The sequence below is a fragment of the Schistocerca americana genome, chromosome 2 (assembly GCF_021461395.2).
Source record: "Schistocerca americana isolate TAMUIC-IGC-003095 chromosome 2, iqSchAmer2.1, whole genome shotgun sequence".
Lineage (NCBI taxonomy): Eukaryota > Metazoa > Arthropoda > Insecta > Orthoptera > Acrididae > Schistocerca > Schistocerca americana.
In genome coordinates, this window is record NC_060120.1 from 651,218,229 (window position 1) to 651,241,464 (window position 23,236).

Genomic DNA, 23,236 nt, shown 5'->3' on the forward strand with positions numbered 1-23,236 from the left:
CATGCAATGCCCTTGCCGACGGAAAGTGTCAGTCTATTTCCCATTACGGGCAAAATGATTTTTGAAGTGATATTTTACGTACCCTTTCAACAGAGTGTCCACATATTAGTCTAGCACGAATTTCGCTTTTATATGTATTAGCACGAACAATAAAACTGGAAGAATAGCCAGTACTCCAACAGTGAATGAGCAGCACTGCTGTATGGCAGTAGCGGTCAGAACAGGCCAGGGTGGCGTATATAGTAATATGCTGATGACAGCAAAATATAACAAGCACAAGTGCCTGACTAGTGGACGATCAGATCATTGGTTCCTGGAACACTTATACAGAGAAGAGCGAAAGTGGTCCATTGCCCGATGTTTAGTTTGGCCAGAATCGACGGCGGTCCTCCACTAGTGTATAGCACAGAGATACACAGTAGAACTGTTTCTGTTCTATCTGCATTGAACTCTAACAGGGATATTGTTCTAGGAACAGGGGTTGATTGCCAACTCGTTCTGAATACGACACACATGTTCTGAATGACTGAAAGTTAAAATCACTAACTTCAGTCTTCTGGAGAAGGCTAACTACTACTGAAAGGTATTCAAGTTTCAATCACGGTACTGGAGACTTTGTATTTATTCTCCGTCTGTAGATTTAGATCCCATTACTTCTTACGAATTCAGTATCAGCTCATTCCGGTCGTCTTCTTTCGGTGGCGACGATGGTACAGAGAGGGTTCCCTTAAGCCACTCAAAACCATCTCCCTCGCTTGCGTGAGAATCGTTTCTTTTATAGAAGTTTTCAATGGTTCTGAGCAGTATTCTGAAGTTCTGCGTGATACTCCTATCTGGGAATAGTCTAATGTTTGTGGTGGCAGTACCTTCAACTAATTACGCCAGTATCTATTGTGTTACTGAGTGACAAACCTCGTGCCACTAGCTCAGAGAAATTTCCTACCTGGAGAGCAGTGAATTCTGGCTTTACTTAGGACGCTCTTGTCTGGTGTCTAAGTTCACATGGCGCCCCTAGTGCTTCCTCTTTTTCTTGTCAACTCCAGTTTCATGTAGCTCTTCTGGCCAATAAAGCTAGGATGAGTACCGGTAAACTGATCGAAAAATAATCTTTTGGCTCTTAACGGTCATTACAGGTATCAGACGTACACTGATTAGCTATAACATTATGACCACAGATCTACTATCGATATAAGCCCGTCCAGGTGACAGCAGCGTCACCTGACGGAGAATGACTGCTAGTCAGACACATACACAGTGCACATAGTATCAGTGAGTCTATATATAGAATGGGAAAGGTGGGCGACCTGTGTTTGACCAAGGGCAGATTGCAATGGCCCGGAGGCTCGGCACGAGCATTTCGGAAACTACACCACTGTCGGGTGTTCGAGGAGTGCTGTGGTGAGTCTCTTCAACACAAGGTGAAACCATGTCCAAACGCCGTGGGGTTGGGCAGCCATCCCTCATGACAGATGTCAGACGTTGTACGCTGGGCATACTGGTAAAAACACGACAGGCGCCGAACTGTGGCGGAACTAACATCAGACTTTAACGCTGGGCAGAGTACAAATGTCTCGTGTCTGAACACACAGTGCACCGATCATTCGTAAAGATGGGCCTCCGCAGCGGACGACCCGTGCAGACGAAAATGTTAATACCACGACATCACCAACTATGATTGAAGTGGGCATGTGACCATTGGCAGTGGACGTTGGCACAATGGCAGAACATTGCTGGGTTTGATGGATCCCAATATCTTCTTCATAATTGAACTGTGAATTTACTTTCAAAGCTTTTTCTTAAGAATTTACTTTATTTACTAGCGATTCATCAAGAACATTAAAACATTTAATCACACTATGTGAACGTGGAAGTAGTTGCCAGGGAGTAACTAATGAAATCAAAATGAAATTGCTTTTCCCAAAAGCCTTTTTTTTTAAGAAACAGATTGAAAGTTATAAGCAGAAAGCACCCTCTAAATATCAAGTTACAATTTATTCAGAGGCAGAAAGAAACAAATTTTTTAGTGTATGAGCTTTCGGGCTGAGAACCTTGCCGCTCCCTTTTGACACGGCCGTAGTCACGACCGCTCACAACAACCTCTGAAAGACTACACTGGTGCAAATCTGCAACACACCAGATTACCTTAAGTAAAAGTTTTAACAATTCATACAAGCACACAAACTATGCACCCCGTAGGAGTGATGGAAATGGTACAAAACACTAAAATTAAAAGAGTAACTTGCCACCGACGGTGCAACTTGATTTTAACTTCTAAGAAAAGCCTTAAAGGCTGCGTTCACACTGCCGGCCGGGCCGAGCCGAGCCTGGCCGGGCCGCCGCCCGCTCCAATATCAAACACAGGGTTCGAATTGCGGTGTTCACACCGGCGGCCGGGCCGCGCCGACACGGCGTGAGCCTCCCGGAGCCGAGCCGGCGACATTCCGAGTGTTTAATATTGCCGGCGCGAGCCGACCCCAGGCGCGAGCCTGTGGCGCAGCACCACAGCTTCTGCAGTACACGCATCACACGTCTCCCTTCTGCTTTCTTCACAAGTGTGACTGCACACGTCTTTTATTTTAAAATGTTACCTCACATTTCACAATCAGTGAGGAAAAATTACGTTTATTATAATGATACATGCGAAATTTCTTTTATTTCATTTATTTAATCTACCGTATTTACATGCATTTACAACAATACCTTGCCAGCGATCGCGGCATTGCCGCCACTGAATAGTTCGCATTTACTTGTAAACGGAGACAGATATGAGTGTCACTGAGGGACGGAAATGTGTGCCTACCAGATCATAATGCATTGTAAAGTCATGCTGTGGCAGTTCCTTATCAGTGGAAATAGAACCACCGAGTCAGAGGACATTATCTCAAAACTCTTCGCCTATCAATCTGTCTATCTTACAAGGTAATGTAAAGAATTCTGTGAGGTCATCAGTGGCTCCACATGATGAACCATCCCCACTGCCAAGCTCTGCATCATGAAGAAAAAAGAAAAAACTTGGAAAATTCTGAAGGAGTATTTCTGTGATTCCTCGTTGAAGGCACAGCAAGACATTACCCAAAATGACGAAGCTAATTACTTCCTAATGATTCTCAGAAGTCCCATAAACTCTCTTCCCCTCAGAGGTAAGCGTTTGTGAAATTTAAAATACAAAAGCATGACTACAATTAATTGGAGGTAGTGAATGCTGTACAAAGTTCTACTGCAAACCAAAAAGTGTGTACTAACGAATCTTACCTTATCGTTATACACAATTTTTCTTCTGCTGTTATACTTCTGGGAAAATTTGTGTTCTCTTTAGAAATTTTGTCTTGAATGTTCTGCAGCACATACTGAAATGTATTATGATTCATTCTGTAATTTGAATAAAATTTTTCAGGATAGTTTTTAAGTTCTTCATATAAAGAAAAAACTCTTGTAAATGTCTGTCGCTATTTATGGGATGAATCCATAACGTCCTAGTTCTTCTGCACTTCAAAACTCGACGAGTTACTGCAGAGTCAAAACAATACCAATAAAAGAGTGACATTGTTCTACACGACAGCACAGACTAGCTAAAGGCGAGCAACTGTTGACTGCAGCTGCGTTTTCTACTGACTTGCTTGTCAGCTGTCGAAGGGTGGGGATCTTTTTAAATTTATTTATTTGGCCTCCGGCCAGCCATTTAGCCAAAGAGTGGGGATTACCTTGACAGGTCAGCACAGCCCGCCAAGGAAGGAAAAAAACAATGAAGAACAATGAAACGCACATCTGTGCCGATCTACAGCAGTTTCATTAACTCTCCATTATTTTTTCTGTCAAAGTAGACAACGAGACTACAGAACTGCCCTTCAGTTATCTTTTAGTTCGAAATACGAAATGTACATCATACTAATTGTAGGATGTTGATGACAAATAATTGTTTGTCTTTTGTGATGCAACGTGTGGCCAATTATAAAAGCGTAGCAGATGATTGTCCTGTAGCCGAGGGAAAAATTCTCATACATTTGGATTTATCTAGACAATGAGGCCATTAAAATAATACGAGGGACCGACACCAGGTCTGCGCTGATCACTAGTAATTAGTTTTTTTCTATCCTTCATTATATGACTACACTAAACCAAGCTGTAACCGCGCGAACTCCGTGGCTTGCGGACGCGGCACTGACGCCACTGAATAGCTCGCATTACTTGTGACCAGAGACAGATATCAGTATCATTACCATTTCAAAAACTTTTTGGTACTTTTAGCTACATTTCATTCCCAACAATGTATGGTCTAAAACGGATCTAACAGTAAGCTACTCGCTACACAACTTTTTCACTACAAGATTTGTAAATCAAGTGCACAACGTTGACAAATAGCATCATTTCACAATGACTGTTACGAAATATGGAAAGATAAATGATTCAATACGAAGCTAAGATGTTGCACTACCACGTGTACAAAAATCAGATTCTTTAGCCGCATACTTTCTTCAAAATCGGTTGGGAAGCGTTACGAAACTAAGAAATCACGCGAAACGAAAAGTAGACTTTTTCTTTTTTCACGACGTAAGTAACGCTTTTAAGGAAAAAATAAGTTCATAAAACGATGTGTCGAAGTCTTATATACCGCTAAGAATTTTTAAAACATGAAAATCGGAGAAGTGGATTTTCCCCCATTTCGCCGTCTCGGCTCGGCGCGGCGCGCAATGTGAATGCACTACTCGTCGGCCTGAGCTGGCTAGGCCAGCACCCCCTATAGGGGGTGCTGGCTAGGCACGAGCCGAGCCAGTACGCGTCAGCCCGGCTCGGCCCGGCCGGCAGTGTGAACGCAGCCTTTATAACGGTGGAAGGGTGGCAACTTTATATACTAAAATGACCATTTAAATAAAAGCCCATGAAATGCAATCTTACATAAAATTATACAAGGTTGGCCAACATGTTCTACAGTACACATATTCCTCCTCTCAAGATGATAGGCAAGATAAAAAACATATTTCAGGAATTAGGCCGTTACATTTCAAGCAATAAATTCGTTAACACACCGAATCCGACAAACATCACAGAGGCAGCTCCGAACGACAGACAGACACTAACTGCCTAACAAATGCGGACGAGAGACAGACGAGCAAGCTGGGGACGAGAGACTGACCAAGAAAACAAGTAGAATTAAACGAGAGTGAATCACAGAACATATCACCAATCACTCAACTTCTAGGGGACTGATGACCATAGATGTTAAGTCCCATAGCGCTCAGAGCCATTTGAACCATTTGAACTTAACTTCTAATGAACTGCGATTTCTGGAAAAGACCTGGCGCAGCACCCCCGAATCGCTCTCCCGAACCGTCGGCTGCCAGCCGCTTCACCGGACGCAGGAAGGCGCGCCGATCTCCCGACTTTCCTGGTGCCCACGAACCGACCGACTGTCCGCTGCTCCTTCCGCGACTGCTGCTCCGTCGCGACTGCACTGCTGGTGCGTCTCCCACTCACTTCCAGACACACGACGGCTGATATACTGGCTCGGACCCAACCATGCAGAAGAAACACGCCCACTGGCAAAACGACATCCATGCACCAGGAAAGGACCGAGCCAAGCTCCACAAGATGGTAACTGAAGGGGCCCAGAAGCGCTCGGAGGACCAGTTACACCACGACGTCGCAGGTCGCACCGGCCAGACTGACGTCGTGGGTTGACTCCTGTTGCTCTCGTGTCGACCGCGAAGCCACTATCCCTCGCTATACTGCGTGGCCCACTGGACTCACGTGGCGACCTCACATGCGCCGACGCTTAAGATGGACAAGGCATCTTGTGTCGCAGTGCGCGACCGACCAACCGATCGATCCAACCGGCCTTAAAGCTTGATCCGAACGACAGACATACTGAAACTCCAGACGACAGACAGACACTAACTGCCGCACAAATGCGGACGAGAGACAGACCAGCAACTGGTGACGAGTGACTGACCCAGACTCACTCCGACTAACCAACAGGCGAGCTCATAGCGCACGTGAACAGGCAACCTTTCCCCTTTCCCACCAGAGGCGCCACAACCAAAAACGGAGGGCGACTGCTTCACACAATGCGCTGTGGCGCGCTCTTCAAAACAGCAATTTTTACCATGGCTTAATCATGCCGATGGGAGGGCGCGAATTCGTCGTCATCCACGGTAACAGCTCCTCGGCACCTGTACTGCGGGATGGAGACAAGCTGGCGGCGGCTCCATTATTCTCTGGGGAACATTCACGAGGGCATCCATGGATCCAATGGAGCTCTTGCAAGGCAAGGAATATCCTACACTGGTTGCAGACCACGTACACCCCTTCATGGAAATCATGCTTCCTGATGACAGTGGCACTTTTCAGCAAGATAAAGGGCTATGTCACAAGGTCAGGAGTATGCTGGAGCAGTCCGAGGAAGACAGTGATGTGCTCACCCCCCAATCGGCCAGATGTGAACACATCTGTGACGTGATTGAAATTGGCGTCAGGGCTCATCGCCTCCTCCACGGAATTTATAGGAATTTGGCGACTTGTGTGTGCAGATGTTGTGCCAGCTCCCTCCACCGACCTACCGAGGGCTCATTGCTTCTATTCCACGACACGACACCTCTGTTATCAGTCCCAAAGGTGGACCTACGAGCTATTTGGCAGACGGTCATAATGTTCTGGGTGATCAGTGTATATGGACAACAGAGAGGTTACAGTAGAGGGGTAAAGAAGTAAGGGATAAGAATATTGGGGCAAGGAGGTAGCGAGAAGACTGGAGAAAATGATGGACGTGACTCTCCCAGCGGCCGTACAAGATGATGCTGGCGCCGGTACCTGCAGCAGGTCGGCCTGCATGTCCCTGGCGCACTGGTCGGTGTGCGCGGCGCGCTCGGCCAGCGCGGCGTCGGCGGCGTCGGCCTGCGAGCGCAGCGCGCGGCTGACGGCGGCCAGGGTCGCGTCCACGCGCCCCCGCAGCTCCTCGGAGCGGCGCACCTCGGCCGCCGCCACCGACACGTTCTCCCGCGTCATCGCCGCCCACGACGCCTCGTCCGTCTGCCTGCCGGCAAAGGAGGCTCCGTCTCACTCACTCGGCCGGCGGTGCAGAATACCTGGGCATCTGACACCAGCGAAAGTAAGCTCACCCGACAAAATACTGTCGCCAGCTGTGCAGAATGCCTTGTGCAGTAGCGGTTAGAGTCGCTTGCTGTCGGCCTGAGGATCGTCAGTTTAAACACCATCATGTATTATGTAGCATTTACCATTTGTGGGAGGTTCCAGTAATTTCTTATGTTCATAATGTTTGTACACTACTGGCCATTAAAATTGCTACACCACGAGGATGACGTGCTACAGACGCGAAGTTTAAATGACAGGAAGAAGTTGCTGTGATATCCAAATGATTAGCTTTTCAGAGCATTCACGCAAGGTTGGCGCCGGTGGCGACATCTACAACGTGTTGACATGAGGAAAGTTTCCAACCGATTTCTCATACACAAACAGCAGTTGACCGGCCTTGCCTGGTGAAACGTTATTGTGATGCTTCGTGTAAGGAGGAAAAATGCGTACCACCGCGTTACCGACTTTGGTAAAGGTCGGATTGTAGCCTATAGCGATTGCGGTTTATCGTATCGCGACATTACTGCTCGCTTTGATCGGATCCAATGACTGTTAGCAGAATATGGAATCGGTGGGTTCAGGAGGGTAATACGGAACGCCGTGCTGGATCCCAACGGCCTCGTATCACTAGCAGTCGAGATGACAGGCATCTTATCCGCATGGCTGTAACGGATCTTGCAACCACGTCTCGATCCCTGAGTCAACAGATGGGGACGTTTGCAAGACAACAACCATCAGCACGAACAGTTCGACGACGTTTGCAGCAGCATGGACTATCGGCTTGGAGACCATGGCTGCATTTACCCTTGACGCTGCATCACAGACAGGAGCGCCTGCGATGGTGTACTCGACGACGAACCTGGGTGCACGAATAGCAAAACGTCATTTTTTCGGATGAATCCAGGTTCTGTTTGCAGCATCATGATGATTGCATCCGTGTTTGGCGACATTGCGGTGAACGCACGTTGGGAGCGTGTAATCGTCATCATCATACTGGCGTAACACCCGGGATGATGGTATGGAGTGCCATGTCGGTCACCTCTTGTTCGCATTGACGGCACTTTGAACAGTGGACGTTACATTTCAGATGTGTTACGACCCGTGGCTCTACCCTTCATTCGATCCCTGCGAAACCCTACATTTCAGCAGGATAATGCACGACCGCATGTTGCAGGTCCTGTACGGGCCTTTCTGGATACAGAAAATGTTCGACAGCTGCCCTGGCCAGCACATTCTCCAGATCTCTCACCAACTGAAAACGTCTGGTCAATGGTGGTCGAGCAACTGGCTCGTCACAATACGCCAGTCACTACCCTTGATGAACTGTGGTATCGTGTTGAAGCTGCATGGGCAGCTGTACCTGTACACGCCATCCAAGCTCTGTTTCACTCAATGCCGAGGCGTATCAAGGCCGTTATTACGGCCAGAGGTAGTTGTTCTGGGTACTGATATCTCAGGACCTATGCACTCAAATTGCGTGAAAATGTAATCAAATGGTTCAAATGGCTCTGAACACTATGGGACTTAACTGCTGTGGTCATCAGTCCCCTAGAACTTAGAACTACTTAAACCTAACTAACCTAAGGACATTACACACATACATGCCCTAGACACTGGACTCGCATTCGGAAGGACGACGGTTCAATCCCGCGTCCGGCCATCCTGATTTAGGTTTTCCGTGATTTCCCTAAATCACTCCAGGCAAATGCCGGGATGGTTCCTCTGAAAGGGCACGGCCGACTTCCTTCCCCATCCTTCCCTAATCCGATGAGACCGATGACCACGCTGTCTGGTCTCCTTCCCCAAACCAACCAACCAACCAATCAACCATACATGCCCGAGGCAGGATTCGAACCTGCGACCGTAGCGGTCGCGCGGTTCCAGACTGTAGCGCCTAGAACCGCTCGGCTACTCCGGCCGGCGAAAATGTAATCATGTCATTTCTAGTATAATATATTTGTCCAATGAATACCCGTTTATCATCTGCAATTCTTCTTGGTGTAGCAATTTTAATGGACAGTAGTGAATATTCTTGAACAAACTCGTTCCAAAGCGCCGGACATAAAACGCGATTTTTCCAGGGCTCGTACCTCGGGTTCTGTTAGTGATAGAAAGATAGGGTCAAGACCAAATAATGGAAAATCCAGGATGGAAAGTAACAATCCCTGTTAACTTTCCAGAATTTCTTAACTGCAAACCTTGTCTCACCATCATTCCCCAAATTCCTCAACATGCAAACTAACCTTACATCCACAGAAAGAACTGCAGTCCACCATCTAAAAACCGATCCGAGACTGATAATCCTACCAGCAGACAATGGCTCCACCACTTTTGTTTTGAACCACAAGGGTTACCTGGCAGAAGGACTCTGGCAGCTGTCAAATACATCCACCTACAAACCTTGCCCCAGAGACCTCAATCCAGAAATCCAGCTGCATCTCCAGTCTCTCTTCGAAACCTTAGGCCCATCCCAGAACCTCTCCCAGGAGTCCATCTCTCTGCTCACCCCTACCACTTGCAGCACTCCTACCTTCTCCATAGTTCCTAAAACCCATAAACCAAATCACCCAGGATGCCCCATTGTGGCCAGTTACTATGCCCCCACTGACAGAATCTCTGCTCTCGTAGACCAGCACCTTCAGCCTTTTACCCAGAACCTACCCTCCTATATAAAATATACAAACCATTTCCTCCATCGACTCTCCACAGTTCCTGCCTCTTTACCACCACACACACATACCACCTCCCTTTATACTAATACCCCTAATGCCCATACCCTTACTACTATGGAACACTACCTTTCCCAAGGCCCAACAGATATATGTATGCGAGATTTCCACACTCCTAAACATTCCTAGGTCCACTGTTTCTGATTTGATAGTGAAGTGGAAACGTGAAGGGACACGTACGTCACAAAAGCGTACAGGCCGACCTAGTCAGTTGACTAACAGAGACTGCAACAGTTGAAGAGGGTCATAATATGTAATAGGCAGACATCTATCCAGACCATCATACAGGAATTCCAAACTGCATCTGGATCCATTGCAAGTACTATGGCAGTTAGGTGGGAGGTGAGGAAACTTGGAATTCATGGTCGAGCGGCTGCTCATAAGCCACACATCACGCCAGTAAATGCCAAACGACGACTCGCTTGGTGTAAGGAGCTAAACATTGGACGATTGAACAGTGGAAAAACGTTTTTTGGAGTGACGAATTACGATACACAATGTGGCGATCCGATGGCGGGTTGTGGGTATGGCGAATGCCCAGTCAATGTCATCTTCCAGTGTGTGTAGTGCCAACAGTAAAATTCGGAGGTGGTGGTGTTATGGTGTGGCCGTGTTTTTCATGGAGGGGGCTTGCACCATTTGTTGTTTTGGGTGGCACTATCACAGCACAGACCTACATTGACGTTTTAAGAACCTTCTTCCTTCCCACTGTTGAAGAGCAATTTGGGGATGGCAATTTCATCTTTCAACATTATCGAACACTTGTTCATAATGCACGGCCTGTGACGGAGTGGTTACACGACTATAACATCCCTGTAATGGAGTGGCCTGCACAGAGTCCTGACCTGATTCCTATAGAATACCTTTGGGAAGTTTTGGCACGCCGACTCCGTGCCAGGCCTCACCGACCGACATCAATACCTCTCCTCAGTGCGGCACTCAGTGAATAATGGGCTGCCATTCCCCAAGATACCTTTCAGCACCTAACTGAATGTATGCCAACGAGAGTGGAAGCTGTCATCAAGGCTAAGGTTGGGCCAACACCACACTGAATTCCAGCATTACCGATGAAGGGCGGCACAAACTTGTAAGTCATTTTCAGCCTGGTGTCCAGATACTTTTGATCACATAGTGTACATTCTCCACCAGAGCTTCGACTATCTCTCGTTGTGCCCTGAAACGAGAAATGTCCTGCCCACTATCCTTCCCACCCATCCCACAGCAGTATTTCGCCATCCACCAAACCTACACAATATACTCATCCACACCTACACAAAAAAAAAAAAAAAAAAAAAAAAAAAAAAAAAAAAAAAAAAAAAAAAAAAAAAAAAAATGGTTCAAATGGCTCTGAGCACTATGGGACTTAACATCTTAGGTCATCAGTCCCCTAGAACTTAGAACTACTTAAACCTAACTAACCTAAGGACAATACACACATCCATGCCCGAGGCAGGATTCGAACCTGCGACCGTAGGAGTCCCGCGGTCCCGGACTGCAGCGCTAGATCCGTACGACCACCGCGGCCGGCACACCTACACAACCCCTGTTCCCAACCCCTTAATTCATGGCTCATATCCCTGTAATAGACCTAGGTGCAAGAAATGTCCCATGCATCCTCCCACCACCACCAACTCCAGTCCGGTCACAAACATCACCTAACCCATCAAAGGCAGGGCTATCTGTGAAACTAGTTATGTGATCTACAAGCTGAGCTGTGACAACTGTGGTGCATTCTATGTGGACATGGCAACCAACAAGCTGTCTGTATATATGAATGGCCACCGACAAACTGTGGCCAAGAAACAAATGGACCATTCTGTTGCTGAGCAAGCTGTGGAACACGACAATCTTCATTTCAATGACTGCTTCACAGCCTGTGCCATATGGATCCTTCCCACCAACACCAGCTTTTCTGAACTGCACAGGCGGGAACTCTCCCTGCAATATATCCCACGTTCCTGTAACCCTCCTGACCTCACCCATCCAGTCCCTTCCCTGTTCTGATTCTGGCACTACACAGCCATCTATTCCACCAATGCACCCAGTCTTTTTAGTTCTCTACTTTTCTGCTACCCCACCCATCCCACCTGTCCCCTGCCCTCCATCTCACCTCCCAAATGCACCTAGCTGCCCTACCGTGTCTCCACCTTGTCATTGCACACTCCCTAACAGCACTTCACCATCCCCCACCCGTACCCTATGATCCCTCCCCCTCGACGACCCAGCCTCCTCCTGCCCCCATCCAGTTGCCTCTGCCATCATGCAGTGCTACTGCTGCTTGCAGTGTGACTTCATCTCGCAGAGACTGCAGTCATGTGTGTGTGAGTTGCGTTTGCGTGCGAGCGTTTCTGTAGGTGGTGTGTGTGTGTTTGTGTGTTTGTCGTTTATTTTTGACAAAGGCCTTGTTAGCGAAAAGCTTATTCTGTAAAGTGTTTTTGTTGTGCCTATCTGCCGCATAGCATTTCCGCTGTGTGGTGAGTAGCAACTATCCTTTTCATAATATTGTAAAGACAGGGTCAAGTGTTTTTCGATAGCCCTTGGGCTATCGAGCGTTTGTGTAACCAACAGAAGGAACGTCTTACTTAACTATACTGCAGTGTACGGTCAAAGTGAATATCACACACTTCCTCCAGCTTACACAGATAATATGACATACTTCCTCCAGCTTACGGAGAAGGAGCCAATCAGGTCATTCTTTTTGAATTGTATGTGGCTTATGGTAGTACCATTTAGTTCGGGCTGTTCCAAACGCACCATGGAGGATGGGCGCCCGCGGGCGCGCACGGGCTTGTCCGGCAAGCAGGCGCTAAGGGGTAGGCCGCTGGCAACGGTCCATTTCACCGCTGATGGGCACTGCTGCATTACGTGAATGTTGCTTAGTTAGTTCTTGTGCCTCGCAGTGGCGGCAATGAATTCTAGAAGCAGCCCTTCGCAATTTTTGCCAAGTTGGGATTAGCAGCTTTTGTTTTTTGAGAAAGATGGATTGACTCAGTGCCTTGTGTGCCAAAAGTTCTGAATACAACGAAGAAGTATAATATACAACGTCATACACGTCTCTTCACGAGACGCAGTACGATGAGCTGGACAGTAATCCAAAAATGGTTCAAACGGTCTGAGCACTAAGGGACTTAACATCTGAGGTCATCAGCCCCCTAGAACTTAGAACTACTTAAACCTAACTAACCTAAGGACATCACACACATCCATGCCCGAGGCAGGATTCGAACCTGCGAACGTAGCGGTCGCGCGGTTACAGACTGATGCATCTAGAACCGCTCGGCCACAGCGGCCGGCGTATTGATTTTATTTATGACGTATGTGTTATGCAACTACTGTAGACTGTTCACGCTGACGAAGATCCAAACTAATGCGGCGCTTCGATCAAGCTTCGAAATTCACACTTGATTGCAACAATTGGAACTCCATTCTCAATGGCCCCTCGGTGAAAGCGTGCCTGCTGGCCGGCGTCGAGTGCTTAACGCCAGCAGACATCACGAAATTTGAAGAAGTTTGCCTCTCCGAGCGGACGGTACCTCATCGGATCCGTGATGTGCGCACAGATTTGAAAAATCAACTGAAGCAGAAGTGCCAGACATTTAGCCCTTGTCGAAACCACAGATTGCTTAGCTCCCAATAGTTGTTAAGGGCGTTAATCGGAGCTGCTAGATGTTACATCGATGGAGTACACAATTACAGGTCACGATATATTTCAGGTTACCTGTGAGTGTGTAGAAAACATGTGCTTGCAATGGGGCAGGCTTTGTTTTGTGGCAACAAAAAAATGTGTGTGGAATCTTATGGGACTTAACTGCTAAGGTCATCAGTCCCTAAGCTTACACACTACTTAACCTAAATTATCCTAAGGACAAACACACACACCCATGCCCGAGGAAGGACTCGAACCTCCGCCGGGACCAGCCACACAGTCCATGACTGCAGCGCCCTAGACCGATCGGCTAATCCCGTGTGGCTTGTGGCAACAGATGGTGCACCGCAAAGGAAAAAAACTTGTGGCGGAATTTCGGAAAGGAATGTCAAGCACACACTGGTTTGCGCACCAGGAAGCTCTTTGTGCTGAAAGTGTGAAATGCGCCGACATCGTGAAGATCGCGGTGAAGTGTGTAAATTTTGTAAGGCGTCACGGTGTCAACCACTGCCAGTTCAAAGGCTTTTTGCACAACCTGGAACCAGCCTGTGGTGATATTCCTTATCGCTGCACAGTACAGTGGCTTTGCAGATACAAAGTTCTTGATGTATTTTTCGCAGTTATGAAAGAAATTGCATTGTTTATGGAACTTCACCATCACTGAGTGACGAGAAGCGGGCAGCGGGCCTGGCCTTCCAAACTGACATTACAAGACATTTAAACAGCTTAAAAACGTCACTTCAAGGAAAGGACCTGTTAACTGCTGATATGTGCGATAAAATTAAAGCATTCGTGGACAAGCTTCATCTATATGAAAGGTAACTTCTTAGGGGAAACAACTTTTTTCGAGTATTTTTTACCCGTTTAATTGCCTGAAGAAATAAGTTTTGGTGATTACCAGAAATAATCGTACAACTTTAACAAAGTTTTGAGGCGAATTTTCAGGACACGAAGTGCCCACAAAACGAGTTAAAGCTGTTTAGCAGTCCATTTTCAGTTGTACCAGATATTGTTCCTTCAGAAAGGCAACTAGAACCAATAGATATGTAAAACAGCGCACTGCTCAAGGACAGATTTTACAACACGACGAATTTGGTAAGATGGTATCGCGATCTTCATGCAGATGATTTTCCCAAAATGACACACGAATGCAGGTGACATCATGCTGCAGTCCGGAACTGCGGGACTGCTACGGTCGCAGGTTCGAATCCTGCCTCGGGCATGGGTGTGTGTGATGTCCTTAGGTTAGTTAGGTTTAAGTAGTTCTAAGTTCTAGGGGACTTATGACCTAAGATGTTGAGTCCCATAGTGCTCAGAGCCATTTGACATCATACCTACGTCCGGCTCAACATTTGGTTATGAACAACTGTTTTCTATAACGAAATGACTGAAGACTGCAGAAAGGTCCCATCTGCACACACTTTAGAGTATTCTTCGACTTGCGGCAGCTCGAGGACTGACGCCCAATGTTTTCATTAATCGTCAATAAACAGAAATGTATTTCTCACACTAAATAAAATGATCGTACATTTGGATTATATTAATTTTTTTGTTAATTATTATCGGTCACCTTGTACTGCCTTGTACATGGCCTCGTCCCTAGCCAGTGTTTTGTGTACAGTGCTGCATGTAAGCTGCTTGCTCAGCCCTGCCCACCTGTGATATTGCGTGCCCGCGCGCAAGCTGTTTACTCCCTCCTGCCCGGCAGTGCCCGCGGGCGCCCGTTTGCTCGCAGCTGAGCTCTCGAGCCGGAACAGCCTGATTTAGTTCACGGGTGGTTTCTGAGAAAAACCCGAAAAACCTGGTTTTTGGATACCAAAACCGAGCCGTTGATTCCAAGATGACTATGGGTGGCACATAGCTGAGATTATTAACGTATATTCCTAATTTGGTTGATATCTTCATACATTTCCGGTATATGGAAGTTCCCATTTACTACTTGTACACGTAAGATAAGCGGTCAAATCGGGTGTGAGATGAAAACGTAGTTTATAAAGAGACGTAGCACGAAGAAATATGCTGTAAAGTGTCTCCGTTATCGACAGATGTGTCCTGGGAACCCCATGTTGTAGTACTCATGCGCATTCAAAACTTTTGAGCACACAAAATCGGACTGACTTGTAATATTAGTTTCAAGTTATTTCAATTTCATGTAAGTGAACTCTCAAAATTTTACTGACCCATATCAGTGACATGACTTGCTGTAGCGTGGAAAAGAACGGAGCCAGCGCAAAAATGCTCCTATCTGAGCACAGAAAAAGTGCGAGTTCTGTTTAAGAGAGTGACTGAAAAGTGAGGTACCAGCTGCCTCCTTATACTTTCCTCAGCATCCTTAAATATGTTCACAAAAATTTTGGCATGTGAAAGTAATCGCGCTCTCTTATGTTGAGAGAGAATGAGACAGTGGCAGTGGGAAAGAGACGGAAAGGTAATAAAAACTGGGAGACAGTGGTTGTGGTATAGAAAGAGCGAAGGAGTTAACGGCATTGTGGGAGAAAGAAAGGGACGTAGTGGCAGTGGAACGTAGTTGAAAATGACAGATCAGCGCTAGGAAAAGAGTGGAGAAGACAGTGCCAATGGGAGAGGAATAAAGAGAAGAATAAAATGACAGTGGGTGAGAGCCAGTGATAATGAGCGACAGAGTGTATGAGAATGACAACGAGGAAGAGACAGATAATGGCTGTGAGAGGGGACGGTAGTGGTGGGATGGAACGAAGGAGAGCGTTGCTGTGAGACACCAGACAGTGATAACTATAGAGACAGAAAGGTAGAATGACAATGAGATAGGCTGAATGAGTGAGTTAGTGAGAATAGGCGTATGGTAGTGGATGGGTTCAAATGGTTCAGATGGCTCTGAGCACTATGCGACTTAACTTCTGAGGTCATCAGTCGCCTAGAACTTAGAACTACTTAAACCTAACTAACCTAAGGACATCACACACATCCATGCCAGAAGCAGGATTCGAACCTGCGACCGTAGCGGTCGCACGGTTCCAGTCTGTAGCGCCTAGAACCGCACGGCCACTCCGGCCGGCTTAGTGGATGGGTATGAGCGACTTACAGCGATGGGCTAGTGGGCGTGAGCGAGTAATAGTTAATTATACGAGTGAGAGGTGAGCTGCATGTTAAGAGGAGCACGAATAGCTTCGGATGCCAAAATTTTGGGCAAAATTTTTAAAGGTTTTGAGGAAGGTAGAATGAGGCAGCTGGTAACCCAATTTTCAGTCAGAGTCTTATACACAGAGCCATATTCGCCTTTTTTGTGCTCCGATGGCAGCATTTTTGCACTGATATTACATGTTTATATAAATAGCTGCATTCCCCGTCCAGGAATTCTATTCTGCTCTGGTTGTACACTGGTGCCTATGATAGTAGTGCCCCGTTTTGTTACCGTTCGTGGGAAGACATCCTGGGCATACGTTTCAGAAAAACAGTGGCCGCACTCAGCTGGCGTCACTTTCTTCTGGTTGTCTTCACGCTTGGCAAACCCTACCTTGGCCAACAATGTCGACGGACCTCTCCCCAACCGAGTACGTTTAGAATATTATGGGCAGGGCCTTTCAACCAGCTTGGGATTTTGACGATGTAACGCTCCAATTGGACAGAATCTCGCACGATATCCCATTGACGGACATCCAACAGCTCTGTCAATCTATTTCGAGCGGAATAACTGCTTGCTTAGGGGGCAGAGGCGCACAAATGCGTTATTCACTCGCTCAATTTGTGGAGAATCAAAATTTTCTGAAATTGTAATCAGTTGTTTATCTGTACATGTACATCACATCTACCGACTTTAGTCCCATTGGGATAATTCCTTCGTGGTGCGTTTTTTTTCTTTTTGTCTTGGAGTGTATAAGATTGCTTAGTATGGGGCTAATGTTTTGGCGTGCTCTGAAAGGAACCTAATTCGTATGCCATCCGCACCATAAGAATTGTCTTTATTAAGAGTTTTAAGCTGTTTCGCTACATGTAGGATATCTGCTTCTAAGTTACTTATTTTGTCAGTTGGTCTTCATTCGAATTTTGGAATTTTTACTTCTTTTTCTTTGGTGAAGGAATTTCGAAAAACTGTGTTTAATAATTTCGCTTTGAGGATATTGTCATCGGTAATAATACCATTCGTATCGCACAGTGAAGTAATTAGGCGTGTCTTGCCGAAGGTGTACTTTACATGCGACCACAATCTTTTTGGATTTTCTGCCAGGTTTCGAGACCAAGTTTCGTTTGTTTGGAAACAGGTTGAGATGGACCTGCACACACTGACAGCGGCAGTTCCTGTCGGGTTTGAAACAGATTTGTCATTGACGAGATGTGACACTCGTCTCTGAATCCTGTCAAATGGTTCAAATGGCTCTGAGCACTATGAGACTTAACTTCTGAGGTCATCAGTCCCCTAGAACTTAGGACTACTTAAACCTAACTAACCTAAGGACATCACACACATCCATTCCCGAGGCAGGATTCGAACCTGCGACCGTAGCGGTCGCGCGGTTGCAGACTGTAGCGTCTAGAACATCTCGGCCACTCCGGCCGGCCTGAACCCTGTCATTTAGACCCTTTTTATGACCACTGTTCTTATGGCCTGTTACATAGCTGAGAGTGATACACAATTCCTGACTAACTCGTTGCACAGTCGACGTTGATACACCAACATATAGGGCAACTTCATTCACGGAGTGGTCATATTCAAGTCCGAACTAGAGACTAGAGATGGGTCGTTCGCGAACTAATGAGCCCAAAAGAACGGTTCACCAAGATGAACAAAACGAGCGAGGAACGAATTCTAAGGAACGGTCTTTCATAGTTCACTTCGGTCGCGGCGTTCTACTTATAGTTCCCGGAAACGGGAAACGATCGGTGTCGTTCCCGCAACGGCACGTCAGCCGACCTCGTTCCAACCTCGGTCCCGTTCCCGTCTGTCTCGGTCTCGGTCTCGCCCGGCCGGACTCGTCCTTCTTCGTGTGGCCACTCGTCGCAGTTCCACTGCCGACTGCTCATAGTTAGTTCAGTATCGAGTTGTTGTTGTTCGTCTCGTTGGCTTCGCACGCCCATCCTAGACCTGTTTTTTTTTTTCTAACTCTGAACTTCTCGTTCTTTTCGTATTGTATTAAGCGTCCACGGACGGTAATTAAAATTTATTTTATAATTACGTAAACAACATAAAAATTACGGGGTATGTAATACATACATCTTTTCAAGTAACAAAACAGCGTACCAGCTTACTTTACTATTTCGGGCGGGATTAGCCGAGCGGTCAAGGCGCTGCAGTCATGGACTGTGCGGCTGGTCCCGGCGCAGGTTCGAGTCCTCCCTCTGGCATGGGTGTGTGTGTGTTTGTCCTTAGGATAATTTAGCTTAAGTAGTGTGTAAGCTTAGGGACTGATGGTCTCAGCAGTTAAGACCCATAAGATTTCACACACATCTGAACATTTTACTTCACTATTTCGATAAACTGCAGAAGAAATACTTGTAAAAAGGCAAAATTTTTTGTTATTACACATGCGAAGGACTTCGGCTCGGCACAAACGAGTGGCCATTTTCCGTCTTTTTTTGATCCAAGGTAAAAGAGTATGTTCGTTGTTATGGAAGACGGACCGACTTACAACCGAATGAAGCCCGCGCTTCGTAATCGAGTTTATGGTGTCACATTTTGTAAAGAGAATACGATAACTCCTACAATATTATTTCAGTGGCAGAGGGTGGCGCACGAAAAATTGCTACCGAGTACTAGAGTGCTCATTGTCGCTTACCAATCGTCATGTACTGTTTCGAGGTTGTTTGCATTAGCTTATTTGTTATTTCTTCAGTGCCTAATTATTAGATGTTTATCTATTCTGCTCGTAGCGGTCAACAAATCGTGCGTAACTGGCGAGCAGACTGTACTCGGAGCCGGTTTTCCGTGCGCCACCTTATATTATTTCACTGCTATCAGCCACGTAACGCTACAGTTGGCTAAACGAGATATTTTGCCGAATCACGAAAATGACAAGTGTGTGAGAATTCTGTTATGAAAAAAAATCCTGTACTCCAGGGGGGAGGCAAGTTCCCCTCTTGGCGCCTTCCATCTTCAGTCACCTATGCTATCAATTTTTAATATTTCATAAGAACCAAGCACAATGAACGGTGAACGAGTAAAAATGAACGGTTCCCAAAAAAGAGCGATCACCAGTGAACTAGTTCCCAAGGATGAACGACTTTGCCCATCTCTAGTCCGAACTCGATAGTTCCTCTCTGCACTGATTCCATGCAACCGACTGGCACGTGCGCATCACTGTCCTGTCACGCCTCACGTCAGCAGTCAAGCCTAACAAGACTGCGTGATATCAGTTCTGCACCCAGCATCAGCGCTACAAACCGACGTGCGTGCTGTTTTAACGGATGGCTAATACTGTCACGTGGTAACCACAATGAAGCTCACGTCCGAAAACTGGGTCGTGAATGAAGTACAACACTTAGCACACAAAACACATTTATTGCGGACACCAACATAGAACCAGAACAAAACAGATCTGGACTAATACTGCTGCTATTTATAGAGGCACAGAATATTCCAGAATATGACAACGTCGTGAACATAAGAGGTTTGAGTTTTTCGGTACTTTCCAGAAATAATGAATATTGAAACCTCCTGGCAGATTAAAACTGTGTGCACCGACCGAGACTTGAACTCGGGACCTTTGCTTTTCGCGGGCAAGTGCTCTACCATCTGAGCTACCAAAGCACGACTCACGGCCCCTCCCCACAGCTTTACTTCCGCCAGTATCTCGTCTCCTACCTTCCAAACTTTACAGAAGCTCTCCTGCGGACCTTCTGTAAAGTTTGGAAGGTAGGAGACGAGATACTGGCGGAAGTAAAGCTGTGGGGACCGGGCGTGAGTCGTGCTTCGGTAGCTCAGATGGTAGAGCACTTGCCCGCGAAAGGCAAAGGTCCCGAGTTCGAGTCTCGGTCGGTGCACACAGTTTTAATCTGCCAGGAGGTTTCATATCAGCGCACAGTCCGCTGCAGAGTGAAAATTTCATTCTGGATAATGAATATTAAATAACAAACAACTGCTGGTGATGGGATTTGAACTGACGACCCGCAATGCACTAGCACTAACAGCTATTGCACAAGGCTTGCAGCACAGCTCTCTGCATTGCCCCATGTCCTGTAGAAACTGCGACCTGCTATTTCAGGGATTCCCATCGGACCCAACTACAGCATCTTGGATCTGTATCTTGTCAGGGGTCATCTGTATGACGCCGCTGGACGATCCTAGCGTTCTGATCGCGTTGTTCACTTACGTGAGCATCGATGGTAGACCCTTGCGCCATAGATTCACAATCATCGAACGGGTCTTCAGTTTCTTCGAACGAGAAGAGTTAGCTCGAACGAGAAGCCCCAGTCCTCGATCTGCGCCACAGTTGTGGTTATGGACGACATCTGCGCGTTTGTCTTCTTGACGAAGAGTCACAATCCTCGACTTCGTGTGTGACATCCGACAAACAACGAAGGGTACGATCCGGCTCAAAGCATCGCTTTAATAACTTTACCAGCAGTCTCACTTTCCGTACAAGCATTTCGCGGATTGTACGTCACTGGCCGTTGCCTGTGCTACAGCGCTCTAGATTATTTTCCTGGGCGTCCGGGATCCGTATGTGAGCAAACTGTTTCGCTTCTTAGGTTCTGCTGATTAGGTTTTGCACATAGTCATCATGAGTATCGTTCCGCTGAAATGGGAACAGTGCATCCTGTGTCGTTTCAGCGCTGCGACTGTAGAGCAGAAAAAAACATTGATGTAGACATGTGAAAGTACCTGGCGTCTCCACCAAAAAAAGTCACGTCGTAACCTCCACTGAAAGCACCTTTATCGTAGGCACCAACGTACAGCCAGAGCAATCAATAAAAACAAAGGCGTTTTTCGTTGCTGCGACATCTTTTCACCAAATTTCAATCAGCAACTTTCTCCACTGAGTGTGAAAATACTTTACTGTAGCCAACCTATATATGGAGAAACGACTTTTGTAATAAAGTAAGAGAAATCAAGAGTTCACATTTAAATGTTCCACGATCTGTTGGAGAATGGAACGGTAGAGTAATAGTCTTAGGGTGAGTCGAAGAGCCCTCGCCCAGGTTCTTAAGTGTGAACTGCAGAGTAGTGATATAGACGTAAATGTAGATGAATCACTGCGAAGGGAAATGCGTCAATGGAAATTTAAAGTCTGATAAGCGCACAACGGGGCAATCAACACAGAAAGTGGACAGTAGCCGGCTGTAGGTGTGTAATGTGGGCCCTACAATCTGAGTCAGCCGCTTTTCAAATTATGCAAGGCGCCGAGAGCACCGAAGACCCTGTGAGACGTATAACCCGCAGCGCGTGGAGAGTGTGGACCAGGACGGCGGTTCTGTGATGATTTGCTGGTGTTTTCGTGCCATGACTTGCGTCCATTCATTCATGCTGCCCTAAACATGAACTAGGATGCTTTTCCAACATTGTTAGTGACACAGTGCAAGCCATTCTCCTAAACGTTCACGATGAGTATGAGATGCACACTCTCGTCTTTCAAAATGACGGCAGCAATGGTGTCTATAAGAACATCTGCTAAGACTGTGACAAGTTTTGTATCGGTCAGACAGGAAGTAATTTCAAGACTCGTTTTAAAGAGCATGCGTATAACCGAAATAAAAGCGCTTTCGGTATACATTTGGACAGAGAAAAAACATTAGATAGGAAACAGAGAGAATAATATGAATGTGTAGCATAGGGCGCCAAAGGGGCAGTTACTGAGTCTACTCCAGGAAATGGAGATTTATGTACACAGAAAATGGCAGCCGGAATCACCGCTGAATGAACAGAATGAGTTTAACCTAAAAGCCTACTTTGATGTATTCAGAGAGAGCTGCGGGCGCCCTAGCGGATTGTCGTGCGGCCGCCGGCGACGAAGAGACTGCCTTTTTCCGCAAGTTACGCCGCAGCAAAACAAGAACATCATACAGATAAGCCTCTATGTGCCGCCATTCAGATACCACTCCGGATGTATCATCGACTGTCGATTTTACAATTGTTAATTAATAATCACTGTTCCGTTACTTTCCTTACTATTACGGTTATAGTAATTGATTTTGTTATGCTGGAAGATTTCATTTTATGGTTGTGATTTTAACCTTACACTTTTTATACTGGCTTTTACACAATTGTATGTTTTATTTTGCCAGGCTAGGAGCTTCACGTTATTAATATTTGCACTTTTTATGTTGATTTTAAGTAAGGATCTAATTCCACGTACAGTATGTCAGTATATGTTTTACTGTCAGACGCTCGTTTTGCTATGTGAAGTTATTTCAGTTAATGACTACGCATACCGCATTTTAACCATTATATTTGCAATACTGGTTAATCGTGTAGCCTGGCTACAGTGCCCTCTGCTGACGCCATTTCCTTTGTATAAATACTAGACGCATTCTGATCATCACCATTACTTACTACATACCTACTTGTTTAGTTTGACGTTGATACTACATCAGAATATCTTAATGGTATGTACGGCTGGTATACGCGGCTGTTAATCATGGTCCGCATCTCGTGGTCGTGCGGTAGCGTTCTCGCTCCCCACGCCCAGGTTCACGGGTTCGATTCCCGACAGGGTCAGGGGTTTTCTCTGCCTCGTGATGACTGGGTGCTGTGTGCTGTCCTTAGGTTAGTTAGGTTTAAGTAGTTCTAAGTTGTAGGGGACTGATGACCATAGATGTTAAGTCCCATAGTGCTCAGAGCCATTTGAACCATTTTTTGTTAATC

The 23,236-nt window shown here is 46.4% G+C and overlaps 1 protein-coding gene and 1 non-coding gene across 2 annotated transcripts in view; one reads left to right on the forward strand and one right to left on the reverse strand.

Moving 5' to 3' along the window:
- Positions 1–23,236, reverse strand: part of LOC124594282 (tektin-1) — a 188,081-nt gene that overhangs the window by 57,139 nt on the left and 107,706 nt on the right. The window contains exon 6 of the mRNA XM_047132647.1: positions 6,805–7,027. Coding sequence (XP_046988603.1) covers positions 6,805–7,027 — 223 coding nt within the window. The remainder of the gene's footprint in view (positions 1–6,804; positions 7,028–23,236) is intronic.
- Positions 20,342–20,415, forward strand: Trnas-cga. The gene has a single exon. It is a non-coding gene; the product is annotated as a tRNA-Ser (tRNA).